The sequence below is a fragment of the Mastomys coucha genome, unplaced genomic scaffold (genome assembly GCF_008632895.1).
Source record: "Mastomys coucha isolate ucsf_1 unplaced genomic scaffold, UCSF_Mcou_1 pScaffold5, whole genome shotgun sequence".
Taxonomy (NCBI): Eukaryota; Metazoa; Chordata; class Mammalia; order Rodentia; family Muridae; genus Mastomys; species Mastomys coucha.
In genome coordinates, this window is record NW_022196911.1 from 62,927,521 (window position 1) to 62,940,952 (window position 13,432).

Consider the following 13,432-nt stretch of genomic DNA (forward strand, 5'->3'; position numbering starts at 1 on the left):
GGGGGGGGGGGAGGTGCTGTGTGGAGCTACCACAGCATGATGGAGAGCCCATGGAACACTAGGCTGTACACCTCATGATGGCTGGCAGGCAAAAAGGAAGAGGAAGATGCCAGTCCCTAAATATCCCATCCCTGGGACCAATTTCATTACATTAGGCTCCACCTCCTAAACAATCTATACCCTGTCCCCAAGAATGTCACAGACCGGAGGCCAAACCTTCGATACATACTCTCCTAGGGGACACTTAAGACCCTTGTGTAGCATGTGCTATAATTCCAATGATGCTTGCCAGTTTATCATCCATTTGTGATATTGCTGGTCTGTGGCTGATGGAGTTTAGATATAACACTCAACTGTGGTACTTGGTGGGTGGAGTGGGTTAAGCTGAAGGAGTTTGCTAAAGCAGCAGAAGTTGGAAGATCATTGGAGCTTCAACTCCTTCTCCTGTAGCAGTTCATGTAACCTAAAAAAAAAAAATTTCTGGCTCTCCCTGAAACATATCCCAAGACCCTCCTTTGAAAGGTGACTTCTCTATCCCCACAGGAAAGGAGCATCTTTATTATTGAAGATGTCAAACCACAGAGGAGGACCTGAACTCACAGTTCTTGCTGCATCTCCCAGTTCATTACCATCAGACCATGCCTCATGTGCCCAGTAATATATCCCCATGACTATCCATCCTTTATCAAACCTAGCATAAATGATACGCATTTGATCACTGTGTCTTCATTGCTTTGAAGAGGCTCCCACGACACACAAAACTTCTAAACTTGTATGCTTTTCTTCCATTAATCATCTAATCTGTAAAATTTTTTTGACCCAAGCCAAGGTCTCTATGAGTCAACGCAAAAGCTTTCTCCCTTGTGCTGCCCACCTGGAACTCCTTTCAGAAAAGAGAACTGGATGGATGTGTGCAGAAATTATTCTTCCCCATAAATTCACCCTGAGCTCAGGCTACAGACATCACATGGAGAGCAAAACAGTTAATAAAGAAGAAGAGAACTCTCTTCCTGCTAGGAGCCACAGAGAATGGTGAAGCTGGAAGAGGCTGAGGGTCAGTTAGCCTCTGAGTGTGTGCCCTTCATCCTTGCCTCAACCTACCCTCTCCAAGTCAGATAATAGATCCACTTACTGTCTCCTTCACCTAATGGCAGAGGCCCATGGGGAAAACTAAGAAGCCAGAGCATTCTCTTGCTCCTAGAAACTTGCCTCTTGGGTGAGGTCTACATGTGTTTAATTTAAAACTTCCTAAAATAGACTCCTGGACAGGGACCAAAGCTTAAGCACTGCATTCTAAAAGCTCCCCAAATCTGAGAGCTGTAAGCAGCCTCGTATCTCATGCACTGACAGCATGCCCCTCTCTTTATTCCACTGAGGGCTTTCATGGAAAACTAATGTGGGGTGCATGGAAGAGGGCTGTGTGAGGCAGGCAAAGAGATGCCCTCTGATGTGACAGCTAGCATGGCATCTCAAGAGCAAAATGGGCAAACAAGCTCACAGATTCTTCAAGGGATCTCCAGCTCAGAGAGCATAGTGAGAGAACATTCTGTGTCTTCAGAGACAAGTCCCACATTCTACAAACTAGTAGGACCATGTCAATCAACTGGGTCATGCTCTCCCTGGGAAGAATGAGTCAGTAGAAAAGACATGGCTGACCAAAATGTCAGAGAAAAGTACCAAAGAGGACATTTTCAGAATGTATCCCACCTGATTCCGTGGAAGCTAGTTGGAGAAATGAACCACCTGAAGTGGCTGGGGGTAGGGGCTGGAAGTGGGTACTTGGGCACCCATCAATATCACTACTCTGCTTTGACAGAGTGGTCACCAAGCACTATTCTGGTGATATCTAGATTTCTGAGTCTTTGGTTAAAAGCAGAAAACCTTTTGTAGTACATGAGAACTTAGAGAGGAACACCCTCACCTTGCACAGATTTCAAAATGCACAACATGCTAGCTAACACCTCAGCGTGGGACCTCACCCCAGGAAAGCCTTTGGGTAGACTCACACCAAGGCTCCTTATCTCAAGCACTTTCCCTGAACAAGAGAGGAAAAAAGAAAAGGCAGATTCCAGAGAGGTTGTATATGTCAACCAAGTTATTTTTTTTTTCTCTCCCAAAGCATTCATCTTTGACAGTTGCCTAGCCAAGTGGTTTTCCCAGCATCTTAACCTACCCTTCCCAAGATCAATGTCACTCAATGAGACTCTATAGAAGCACATTCACCATGGCTCAAGAAGGACTTCCATATGCTAGTCTCTAAATCATCCTTTATTCTGGCTGTCTATCAGCATCTCCCAGGGAATCCTCTAAAGAACCCATACAGTAAGACTCTATCTAACCCATGCTTCCTGAGCAGACTACCCAGTGATGGGGCCCACAAAGCTGTGTTTCAAGCCAGCTCTCAGCAGAAGCTCATAGTAGCTAAACTGGGCAGCTATTAGGAGTCACTGAGAGTCTAGAGCATGAAGAAGACCCCAGGGAAACATGACAGACTTGAAATGGAAACAAGGCCATAGGCATCAGCCTTTGGGTCTCATGTCTACTGGCTAGTTTTATGCCAACTTGACCCAAGTTAGAGTCATTTGAAAATAAGGAACCTCAAATGTAACTATACGGCTCCCAGACTGGCTCGTGGGAAAAGCATCTTTTTTTTTTTTTTAATTGATAATTGATGTGGGAGGGCCCATTTCACTGTGGGAGGTGCTGCTGCTGAGCTAATCATTCTGAGTGCTCTAACAGAGAGCAAGCCATGAGGATAAGCCAATGAGATGCCTTCCTCCATGGCCTCTGCCTCAGTTCTTGCCCCCAGCTACCTGCCTTGTGTTTCTGAGCCCTTGCCCTGACTTTCCCAGATGATGGACTGTAGCTATAAAATGAAATAAACCCTTTCTCCCCAGGTTGCTTTGGCCACAGTGTTTTATCACAATAACAGAACCCCTAGCTATGACAAGTCTCGTCTGCTCCACTTTTGTCTCCTGGAAGTCTTTGCCTCTGTGCAATTTCTGGTACCCTGGTAGTCAGGGCGCTTGCTTATCAAGGGGGTGGCATTCCTTGAGTGGACTTCGGAAGTCCTGCCTGTTCTTGGAACGCTAACCTGAGAACAGTGGAGTGAGGAAGCTGAGCCTTGGGAATGGAGCCAAAGAGGCTGCCTGGCCACTTGGAGTCTGGATTAGAGGCGCCAAGAACGATACCATGACTCCCTGGGGCCCAGGCCAGGCCAGTTCCCCAAGGCTAAGGGTTTCTGACAAATGTTTGGATGAAAGACCTAAGCAGTGATTTCATTCATAAATATATATGTGTGTGTGTGTGTGTGTGTGTGTGTGTGTGTGTGTGTGTGTGTGTTTGTGTGTGTGTATGTGTGTGTGTATATGTATATACATATATATATATTAGAGTGTCTGTCTGTGTCTGTGTGTGTGCATAATATATACGTGCGCGCGCACACACACACACACACACACACACACACACACACACACACACACACGATTTCCTGAATAGGATAGGCTTACTTTTCTAGATCTGTTCGAGTAAGAGTCTTGGGAAGATGGGCTTAGGGTCTGGGTCTAAGGCAAATACTACCCTCCATATCTGACCAAATTGGCTGCCCATAGACAATATCCTTCAGTTGCCACAATTCATAGGAGATGGGTCTGTCACAACTCTCCCATTTCACACATCAGAAAATAGTTCACAGGGGCCAAGCTTATTTAAGGTCAGTGAGGGAGCTGGGGTGTGGCTAACCCCCTCCCTTCTGTCTGTTCCATATCAATGTCACAGTCATTGCTGAAGTAGCACACACATTGCTAAAGCGCATGGTATGCGACCCAGGTCATACTCACCTTATGTTCAAGTACACTGGCGGCATCCAATGAATGTTTGCCTAGTAAATGGGGGAAATCTCACTTTTCATCACCAAAGTCAGTCTTAGAAATAGTAAGCAGCATGGCTGGAAGTGTCTCCACTCCCACCCTCTGCTTATGGTCTACTGTGTAGACTAAAATCCTGAACTCAGAGCATTTTTTTAGATTCAAACACGTACTCTCCCTTCTGGCCCTAGTAAAGTTGACCTGCCACCCAGAAGAATAATTAGAAATGGAAGGAGAGGGCCTTGCCTGCCATTCACTCCTCATTCATTCATTCATTCATTCATTCATTATTTTTATACCAGTACTGCTCTCAATAAAAGCCTGGCATTTGACTTATTATAAACGGAGACTGTTGTCACTACAGGGAACTAAAGGTAAGACACCACAAAGGTGAGTCACAAAAGAAAGAGAACTGTGTGATGACTAGTTCTATGGATTCTAAACATTTCTTTCCTTAAATCATCCCACAAGGGACACAAATTTCTAGTTCTCTCAACCATGGTGGTGGTTTGACTGAGAATGGCCCCCATAGGTTCATCTGCCTGACTACTTGGTCTTCAGCTGGTGGGATGTTTGGGAAGGATTAGGAGATATGGCTCTGTTAGAGAAGGTGTGGCCTTGATGGAGGAAGTGTGTCACTAGGGGTAGGCTTTAGGTTTCCAAAGCCCATGCCATTCCCAGTATCTCACTTTCTTCCTCATGCGTGTAGATCACAATGTAAGCTCTCAGCTACTGCTACAGTGCCATGCCTGCCTGCCTGCCTGCCTGCCAGGCTTCCTGCCTTGATGGTTATAAGCTTTAAGCCTTTGAAACTGTAAGCCCCCCAATAAACTCTTTCTTCTGTATGATGCCTTGGTCATGGTGATTTATCATAGTATAGAAAAGTAACTATGACAACCATTTATTTTCACAGTCTCCTGACAGGGCATTAATATGTCCTTGACTGCTCGGCACTTACATCATTGTCATGAGGTTAGAAGGGCTTAATCACTGGCTAAAAGCTCACATACACCCCAACACCTCTTCATAAAGCCCCTCCTCTATCACCTCATCTTAAGAGATAAATAAATAATTACAATCTGTATGCTAGGCTTTGAAAGTGAAATATCTTCTGTGGGTTCATCTGTTTAAATACTTACTATCCAGCTGGTAGTGTTCCTTTAGAAGCTTGTAGAACCTTTTAGTCATACGGCCTCCTTGGCAGACATAAGGATATAGAGGCTGGTAGTTGACCTCATTTCTGAGAGAGCTCTGCTTCCTGATCCACTGAGAAGTAATGAAGAGCCCCAAACAGTCACCACCCAGGATGTGAGCTGCTTGTACTGCTGGGCCTTCCTGGTCGTGATGGACTGTACTCTCTCAAACCAGGAGCCAACACAAGTCTTTCATTAAGCTGTTTCTTGTCCAGTATTTGGTCATGGGAATGAAAACAATAAGGGATACATTGCTCCTCCCTTCCCAAGACTTGGGTGACACCAAAGAGAGTCAAGATAACCTCAGATTGCTGAACACTGGTCCCTAGCCACTCACCTGTATTTGTAGTCTTTGAAGCACATCTGATGAGCTTTGAGCTTAGAAATGAGAAGCTTGAGAATCTTGAGGAAGATGAAGAAATTAACCTTGAAAACAGAAGTCAGATGCAGTTAAGTAAGGGGCGGATGCCACATACTAAGGATATCAAGGTTCTGGGCAAGCCCATCAGTGCCTCATCCATGTGAACCACGGGCAAGTTGGCAGTTAGCTCGTCACATAGGAAGTGGCTACGATTGTCCTGATTGCCCCAAAGACTCTTTGAACTGAACGTCAGGGAGGAAACTTGGAGTGTTATTTAGTTTATCCTGCCTAGCTGAGGTCTAGCACTCAGTACTCTGAGAAGACAAACAAGCATTATTAAGTAACACTTATTGATTGCTTACCACTCAGGCTTTGGGTTGAGAACTTTCCACATACATTTTCATTTATTCTTCAAAACAATCCTCTTCAGTTGTCACAGTGTGTGTGTGTGTGTGTGTGTGTGTGTGTGTGTGTGTGTGCGCGTGTGTGTGTGTGCGTGCGCGCGCCCATAAAACAATGAGAAAACACAACATAGAGATTAGTGTAGTACTGAAGCTTGCATAGCTAGGAGGTAATTATGACCAGAGTTAACTTCACTTAAACAGAACAGTATGCTGGCTCTTCTCAGTAGGGAGCCATGACTCTCCTGCTGTGAGACTTGAGGTCCACAGTGGGACTCAGTGGGCAGTGTGTGTCCTCCACTCTCTACAGTATTTCCCATAACTATCACAGGTGGGGCAAATCTAGACTTTACTGCCAGCTATGACAGTAACTATAAAATATGTCTGAAATTCCTTGCTACTTCTCACACCCGTGTGTGTATTGTACTTAATCACTGTCAGCTAATGAAAAGAACATGATAGATGATATCATATGATTTCCGAGTAGAGACTTCAAAAGGAAGTTCGTATATTCTCTCCCTTCCTCTCCCCCTTTCTCTCACTCTTTTCCCCTCCCTCTCTTCCTCTCTCTCCCCTTCCCTCTCCCTCTAGCTGAGATTATTCAGTCTTTGGGAAGCTAACCACCATGCTGTGAAAAGAGTCCCACATGGGAGAACCAAGTCTTCTACCAATGGCCTGCAGTTCTCCACAGCTGTGTGTGTGAGCCTTGGGAGATGATTCTCCTCCAGGCCCTGCCAAGCCCTCCTATAGCCTCATCTCTGGTTGATATTTTGACTCATGAGTCTGTTGGGAGTATAAATAAATAAATAAATAAATAAGTAGTTGAGTGTAGGCTACACTTGTTGGGTGTAGGCTAAGTGTGAGCTTGGACACTGAAAGCATGGTTTATGAGACTGGAAAGGCGGGGCCAACCAGCAAGAGGTTTCTATGGCTACATGGTCATGCTAAAGGGCTTGGGTTTTCTCAGGCAGGTAATGGAGAGCCAGGAATAAATTCTAAGCAGGCATATGACCTGATGAGATCAGAATCTCTGCTTTTCAGTAAGACCATTTTTAGCAATGGTGGTGCAGAATGGGTTAGCCAAGGGTAAGTCCGAAGGTGGGGAGCAGTGGGGAGTTCCTGGGGAAGATGATTGACAGGCAGTCTCAGACAGCTGCCCTGGAGTTGCAGTGATATCAAGGAACGACTCATCTAAAATTACTAAATGTGGGTCAAATGACCTTTGTTACTGGTTGGATGTGAGACCAAAGATGAGCTGACATTTCATGGTAGCCCTCTACTGTGTGGCAGTCTATTTACCCAGAGAGGGACCATATGTGGAGGAAGAGCTCTGGTGAGGCTGTGAAGAGGTGGTGTCTAAAAGCTTCCAACAGAAGAGATGCCTTAAGGCAGATAGATGTCCATGCCTGAACCTCGGCAGAGAAGAAAGAAGTCATTAGAGTGCTGGGAGAGGCTTTGGTGGCAGATGTTTTCTAAGTTAGAAAAGAGCTGGCAAAAAAAAAGTGATCAAGACAAGTCATGGAATAAAATCTCTACAAACATTGATCTAGCGCAATACCAATGTCCCCATGCAGAAGAGAAGCCCAACAGACAGAGACATGTGCTATAGAATGCACCATAAATAGCCATAAATACCTCTTATGTGCTCCACTGGTCTCAGAAATTCAGTGCTCAGTGCTAAAAAGCTAGAGTTTCTAAAACATAAGTCAACAGGAACAAAGGCAGTACCCAGCCAGAGGATATTTAGTAGCAGAAAATTTTAAAAATCTGAAATGAAACATAACCAAGTAATGTATCCCTTTTAACAGGATATCTGCTTCTCATCACAATGAGAAAACACTGTGTGCTTGGCTTAGTAACTTGTAGAACATGGGCATTTTTCTGACAAAGTAAGCTTAACAGGGAAGATACATCTTTCAGCCAATGGACTGCAGTTGGGACCATCTCCTAGGAAATGAAGTGCCTGTGGATCTACTGTTCTCTGTGTCTCCCAGAGACCAGGCAAGAGAAAATGAGCATCAACCAAGGCCTACATGAAGGAAAAGTCTCTCCACAGTTTCAGTGGATTGTCAGCCCCAGTTACCATGGAGCCTGGGGCCCTCTGGGATTCCAGAGGTCTAGAGTCAGCAGCCACATTTGGATGGTGGGTTCTTCACTTATGTACCAGCTGAGAAGTTGATAGATGAAGAATGTTTTCAAGAATGAAGCTATCTCACCTAGGAATTTGTAACAAGACAGTAAACCTCAAATGTATGAAACTCTTTTTCTAGGGCCTGGCCCCTGCAGCTGCTTTTGCAGATTTTACCTCCTTGGTGACGTGTGATTGGCACCCTAGTGTCTATATACAGCTGTGAGCCTGCAGGACAGCAGTGGTGATTCCTAACATGGCAGCCACGCTGGGTCTGGCTTCATGATACCAGCAATCTCTTCTACCTGTCAAGTCCTTCCACCTGCTATACAGACAAAAAATGCTTACACCTCTAAGACTCTTCCTTTAGGCCAAGCCATACCTTCCCCACCAGTCCTGCTGAAATGTGTGTGCTCTGTAGAAGGTAAGGAATGACTGAGAGCACATGAGAGAAGCTTCCTTTCTTTCATTCAGATCATCATTTTCCACAGCACTAAAGTCTTCAGTAAATGCCTGTTGTGGTGGTGTGAATGACAAATGCCATCCCCAAACATACACATACACACACACACACACACACACACACACACACACACACACACACATACAGATACCATATGTGTACATGGTTCATGTCTTTGAATACTTGATCCCCAGCTTATAGCACTGTTTGGGAAGGACCATTGGGACTAGGACCTCACTTTGAAGGTTTACAGCTTCTCCTCCTTCCTGTTGTTTCTCTCTGCTTTCCAAGCATGTGATCAGACAACCTTTTCTTCTGCTACCATGTTTTCCCTGTCTGCTGCCATGATGGACTCTCTTATATTTTATCATAGCAATGGAAAGGTGACAAATGCACCTATGATCTCATTGACTTCCATAGTGAAAAGCAGAAGCTGAGATGCAGAGAAGGTAAATATAATATGTCAGAACTTAGCAACAAGAGGCTCCCTAATAGTGCTGAAGCACAGAGGGGAGACCAAAGCCCAAGTGTGATGCATTGTGAGGCATAGAACAGGAGAAGACCAAGTATGTGAAAAAATGGTAATGTCGCCACACTTCAATTTGTAAAATGGGAGAGGGTTTTGGTGGCAGATGATGGGATGGGTGGGGAGATTGCTACCCTTCGACTCTTCAGCAGAGAACAGTATAGAAGAGAACAGATGTCTAGGAAGACTTGGGGCTCTAAAAAGTTCCTAGCTCCTAGTGAAACAGAGGACCTAAAGATGGACAAGGGAAAATGAGAAGTAATGTTGCCCATTTTTCAACATTGTCACATTCTTGTCAAAGGAGTCAATGAAGTAAATGATGTTTTGACTTTGTGATGTCATAAAGTCAACAGATAGTCCATTCAACTGATTTACTAAACAACCCACTCAACTGGGTGTTCAATATGGTCAGACAATTAGCTCCAGGGAGCAGAATAATGATTTAATAACTTTTCACAATTAGTTAGTGAGGCTACCCTCGAATAAATGGAGTAATCAAGGCTTTAGAAATTTGCTAGCAGGTGGTGGTGACTAAGATGTAAGAACACACCATGTTCTGGTATGACTCAACTTCGACAGGACAGTCAAGTGTGAGAGGCTAAGTGTGAGAAGCAGCACAGTTTTATGAAAAGACATGCAGGAAGAAGGTGGGAATTCTCCTGTCTCTTTTTCTAGTGAACATCTGGATTTTGCCGCTTGTCAGAGCATGGACATTTCTGAAACACAAGAGTCATAACACTAACAGCACCAAATGAAGTCAGCTGGCACGTCTGAGTGTCCAGAATGATATATTTCTTAAAGTCAGAAATTGTTCAGCAAATACAGATGAAGCTTGGGAAGTAGCAATGATGGGGATGCTAACAAGGGATCCTGAACTTGGAGTAAGAGGCTCCCTTTGGTCCCAGAGATCTGTTTACCACACATACATGTGACTTTTCCTCTGAAAGTATGCACCTTGTTCCAGATCTGATGGTGGTAAGTGTAAAGGAAAATTGTTAAGTACCCTGGAATCTGAAATAATGAGTGCCGATCAGTTTTGATTGGCATGTTTTTGTTGTTTTGGAACAGCGGTTCCCAACCTGTGGCCAAACCTTCAGGGGTCAAACAACCCTTTCATAGGTATTCCCTAAAATCATCTGTATATAAGGTATTTACATTACAATTCATAATGGTAGCTAAATTACAGTTAAGAAGTAGCAACGAAAATAATTTTATGGTTGGGGGTCACCATGAGTAACATGAGTAACTGTATTAAAGGTCACAACATTAGGAAGGTTGAGAACCACTGTTTTAGAATTTCTGTTTAAATAAAACATGTGGAGGTCAAGGGATTTCTTTTTCTTAACACAGTATTTCCTTTTGCTATGTCACAATCTAGTACAATGTGAGGATCTCTGTTCCATGCAGTCATTTGGAGAGCCAAGGCTCTTTCCATGTTGTTTTCAGTGAATCCTCATTTAGATTGGGCTTATGGCAATTCAGATTAGTTGAGAGTGACAATGTATGGTCATATAACCAACCATAAAAGCCATGGGCCAAGTCTTTTATAGCAAGTAGTTTTTCCTTTATCAATGGAACATTCTATTCTAGGTCAATTCCTCTTGGTCAAATCCCTACAGACACAGACAATGGTAATTAAACAGCATCTTCCCTAAGACCTTTATAGAAATGCTCCTTTCCAGGCATGTCTGATGACTTTTGCTAGTTAATGGAATGGAAAGTTCAGTTGAAATATTAACTTCCAAAGAGGAATATGGAGCCATCAGGTGGTCATGTAAAGAAACAGAATATCCCAACTGAGAAGAAAAATTTGAGTTTTTCCATATAGGTAAAACACAAGGTGACTGTGGTCAGGGAGGACAAGCAACACTTCTCACATTAAACCGTCCTGGATCAATCTTGAGTGTTAGGTTGACTCATTGAAGAATCGAGGGCAGAAGGAAGATGTATGGATTTTCTCCAGTGCGGTCTTTCTGACAGCAGGATGGAGGCTTGATTGCCAAGGATAAGGAGGGGAATCAATCAAGAGGCATTTACAGAGGACTGCACAGGAGGGCTGGCTGAGTAAATGTAGTAAATGTAGAACTGAGATGGGGATGACTTGGAAGGACCTTCAAGAAATAATGCCAACTTGAAATCCAAGTGGATAGGCCAAGAAGGAAAAAACATAGGATCTGTGAGGACACTAAATATTGTGGCTTGAGTGCCTGGTGATGGGTGATGAAGTCACATACTGGGTAGAGAAAGTAAGAGGAAGAGAAGGATGGGAAAAAAGATCGGGACCCCATTGTGAGCTAGTATGGATCTGATCATGGCTGGAGCTGTAGAAACAGCAACAACTGAAGATCACTTTATCCAAACTGTGAAGACAAAGAAAACATGCTCTTGTCTATCTGGGAGAGAAATGTTCCTCCAGGAACTAGGAAAGAGCATCAGAAGCTAGCAGACTGATCAGCCCATTGTGGAAGGCTGAAACAGCAAGGTGATGGTTCCTGGCTACGCACAAGGGTCACTTGAGAGCTTCTAGAGTGTCAGCTATCTGGTCTTATCCCCCATAATTTCTTTTGTGACTGGTCTCAGCCATCATAGCACTTCTAATTTGCAGTCCATACTGAGAACCACATTTGTTGACAGCTTCATCTATTTTAATATAAATCTAAATCCTATCAGGACACAGATTCTGATTCCCTACTTCCAGTCAAGGGTGACAAAAATCTGAGTTGATAATAAGCATGTTAGTATCTGGTGCTAATGCCATTGGTCCAAGGACTATTCTTAGAAGAGCAAGGGTATAGTCAGATGCTTTTCAACCCCAGCTACAAATTCCCCAGGCCTTTGTGAGACCAATGAAACCTAAGTATTACAGTGGGACTCAAGATACAAGGAATTTTAAAGACATCCAGGAAACTCCAAGAGCAAATAGAAAATGATAGTATAAATTTCAACAGTTTAATCAGACAAATCCTAGACACTCAATTAATGGAGAATTGGTAGTTTCTCTCCTGGATTATTATGCCTGGCTTGCAAGCACCTCTCAGGACTCAATGTGTGAATTCCAATCATTTACTAAATGTGTTTACCAAGGGGCCACCATATACTTAACCTGGCTGCTTGAATGAAAAGAAAGTGGCTTACAATGGCAGCAAGCAGATCTTAAACAAATAATTAAAATGTATTGGAGCAGAAGCCAGGAAATATAGAACCCAGAAAGGTGGGGGTGAATGTCCTGACACAGTGGCAGAGAGAAGTTGACTGAGGTGTTTGACCCAAGACCTGAAAGATGAGCACTGGGGTCCCTCAGCAGACAAAATTCGGATGGAAGTAGCTGGGACCCAGGGTGTCTGAGACTACAGACTAATGTCTGAAAGAGCCATAAGCATCTCAGGCACAGGCCTGGAGGAAATAAGTATGTTTCAAAGAGTAATGGGTGGAACTGTCCCCCTCAGTCATCTAACTTTCCTTGGTCTATGAAGCTATTGAGGCAAATAACTTCTCAGCCTCTCGATGTCCTCACCAAAACACAAATACCATAACACTCCAACTTGTAGGCTCATTGAGAAGACTGAGTTCATATAGTGAAAGCACTTAAGAGTTGGTATTGGTTGGAAATACTCAGTAAATGTTATCAGGCAGCAGTATTGGTGCCTGGGCAGGAGGTGGGTGCTGGACCCCGATGGGACAGTGTGCCCAGAGAGAAGATAATAGTGGGAAACTGAATGATTGGGGAAGTAATGGCTCAGAGACCTGTGAGTAGGCCATGTGTGGTCAACTTCTACTTGGGACATTCTCAGCCAAGTGACTAGTAACTGAGGGAAGATATCAACTGTGCATGTGTCACTTGCAATTGCCCCCATACTCTTGATTCTCTTACCATTTCTATGTTCATCTTTCTTGTAGGTCACAGCTAGATGCAAACAAATAATTTCCTTGACTTGTTGACAGAAACTAATAATCTTCTACAAATCTGTTTTTTTTTCTTTCAAGATCTTATCTATATAAATGAGCCCAAATAGACCACCCAGCTCCCCCTTGGCGATGGCACAGAACACAATGCTAGATATCCAGGGGGCACTCTGGCATGGAAGATCTACCCAACCATCAGCGAAACCTGTCAGTCTACTCTTGGTTAGCCCCCTGCACCTCCCCTCCAGCTTCCTGAACAAAGTTCATCCTCACAGATCATCCTCTAGATCCCAGCTTCCTAAACTTTATAAGGGGGTCCCATCACCCAGTATAGGAGGTGACTAACGTTTGTGATAATAAAGGATTTCAGAACATACAGCAACCAAAAACTTGATTCGAAATTCAATGCATGTGACCAATGTGTTTCTGGTAGTATTTGCCCACATTGCAGCATGAAACTTGAAGCAACTGAAGACCAAGCATGGGCACTGTTCCTGCACATGCCAATGACCACTGTCTGAGACACACCTCAGCTTAGCTTCAGGATTGTTGTGTTTTGTGAATTGCAGGGTTTTTACTCTACACACA

The 13,432-nt window shown here is 43.9% G+C and overlaps 1 protein-coding gene and 1 long non-coding RNA gene across 2 annotated transcripts in view; one reads left to right on the forward strand and one right to left on the reverse strand.

Moving 5' to 3' along the window:
- The window catches only part of Glp2r (glucagon like peptide 2 receptor), a 66,777-nt gene that overhangs the window by 16,426 nt on the left and 36,919 nt on the right, over positions 1-13,432 (reverse strand). The window contains exon 10 of the mRNA XM_031352162.1: positions 5,400-5,488. Within this exon, the coding sequence (XP_031208022.1) occupies positions 5,400-5,488 (89 nt within the window). The remainder of the gene's footprint in view (positions 1-5,399; positions 5,489-13,432) is intronic.
- LOC116077546 lies at positions 9,334-13,216 on the forward strand. The gene is made up of 2 exons (XR_004113268.1): positions 9,334-9,916; positions 12,926-13,216. It is a non-coding gene; the product is annotated as an uncharacterized LOC116077546 (long non-coding RNA).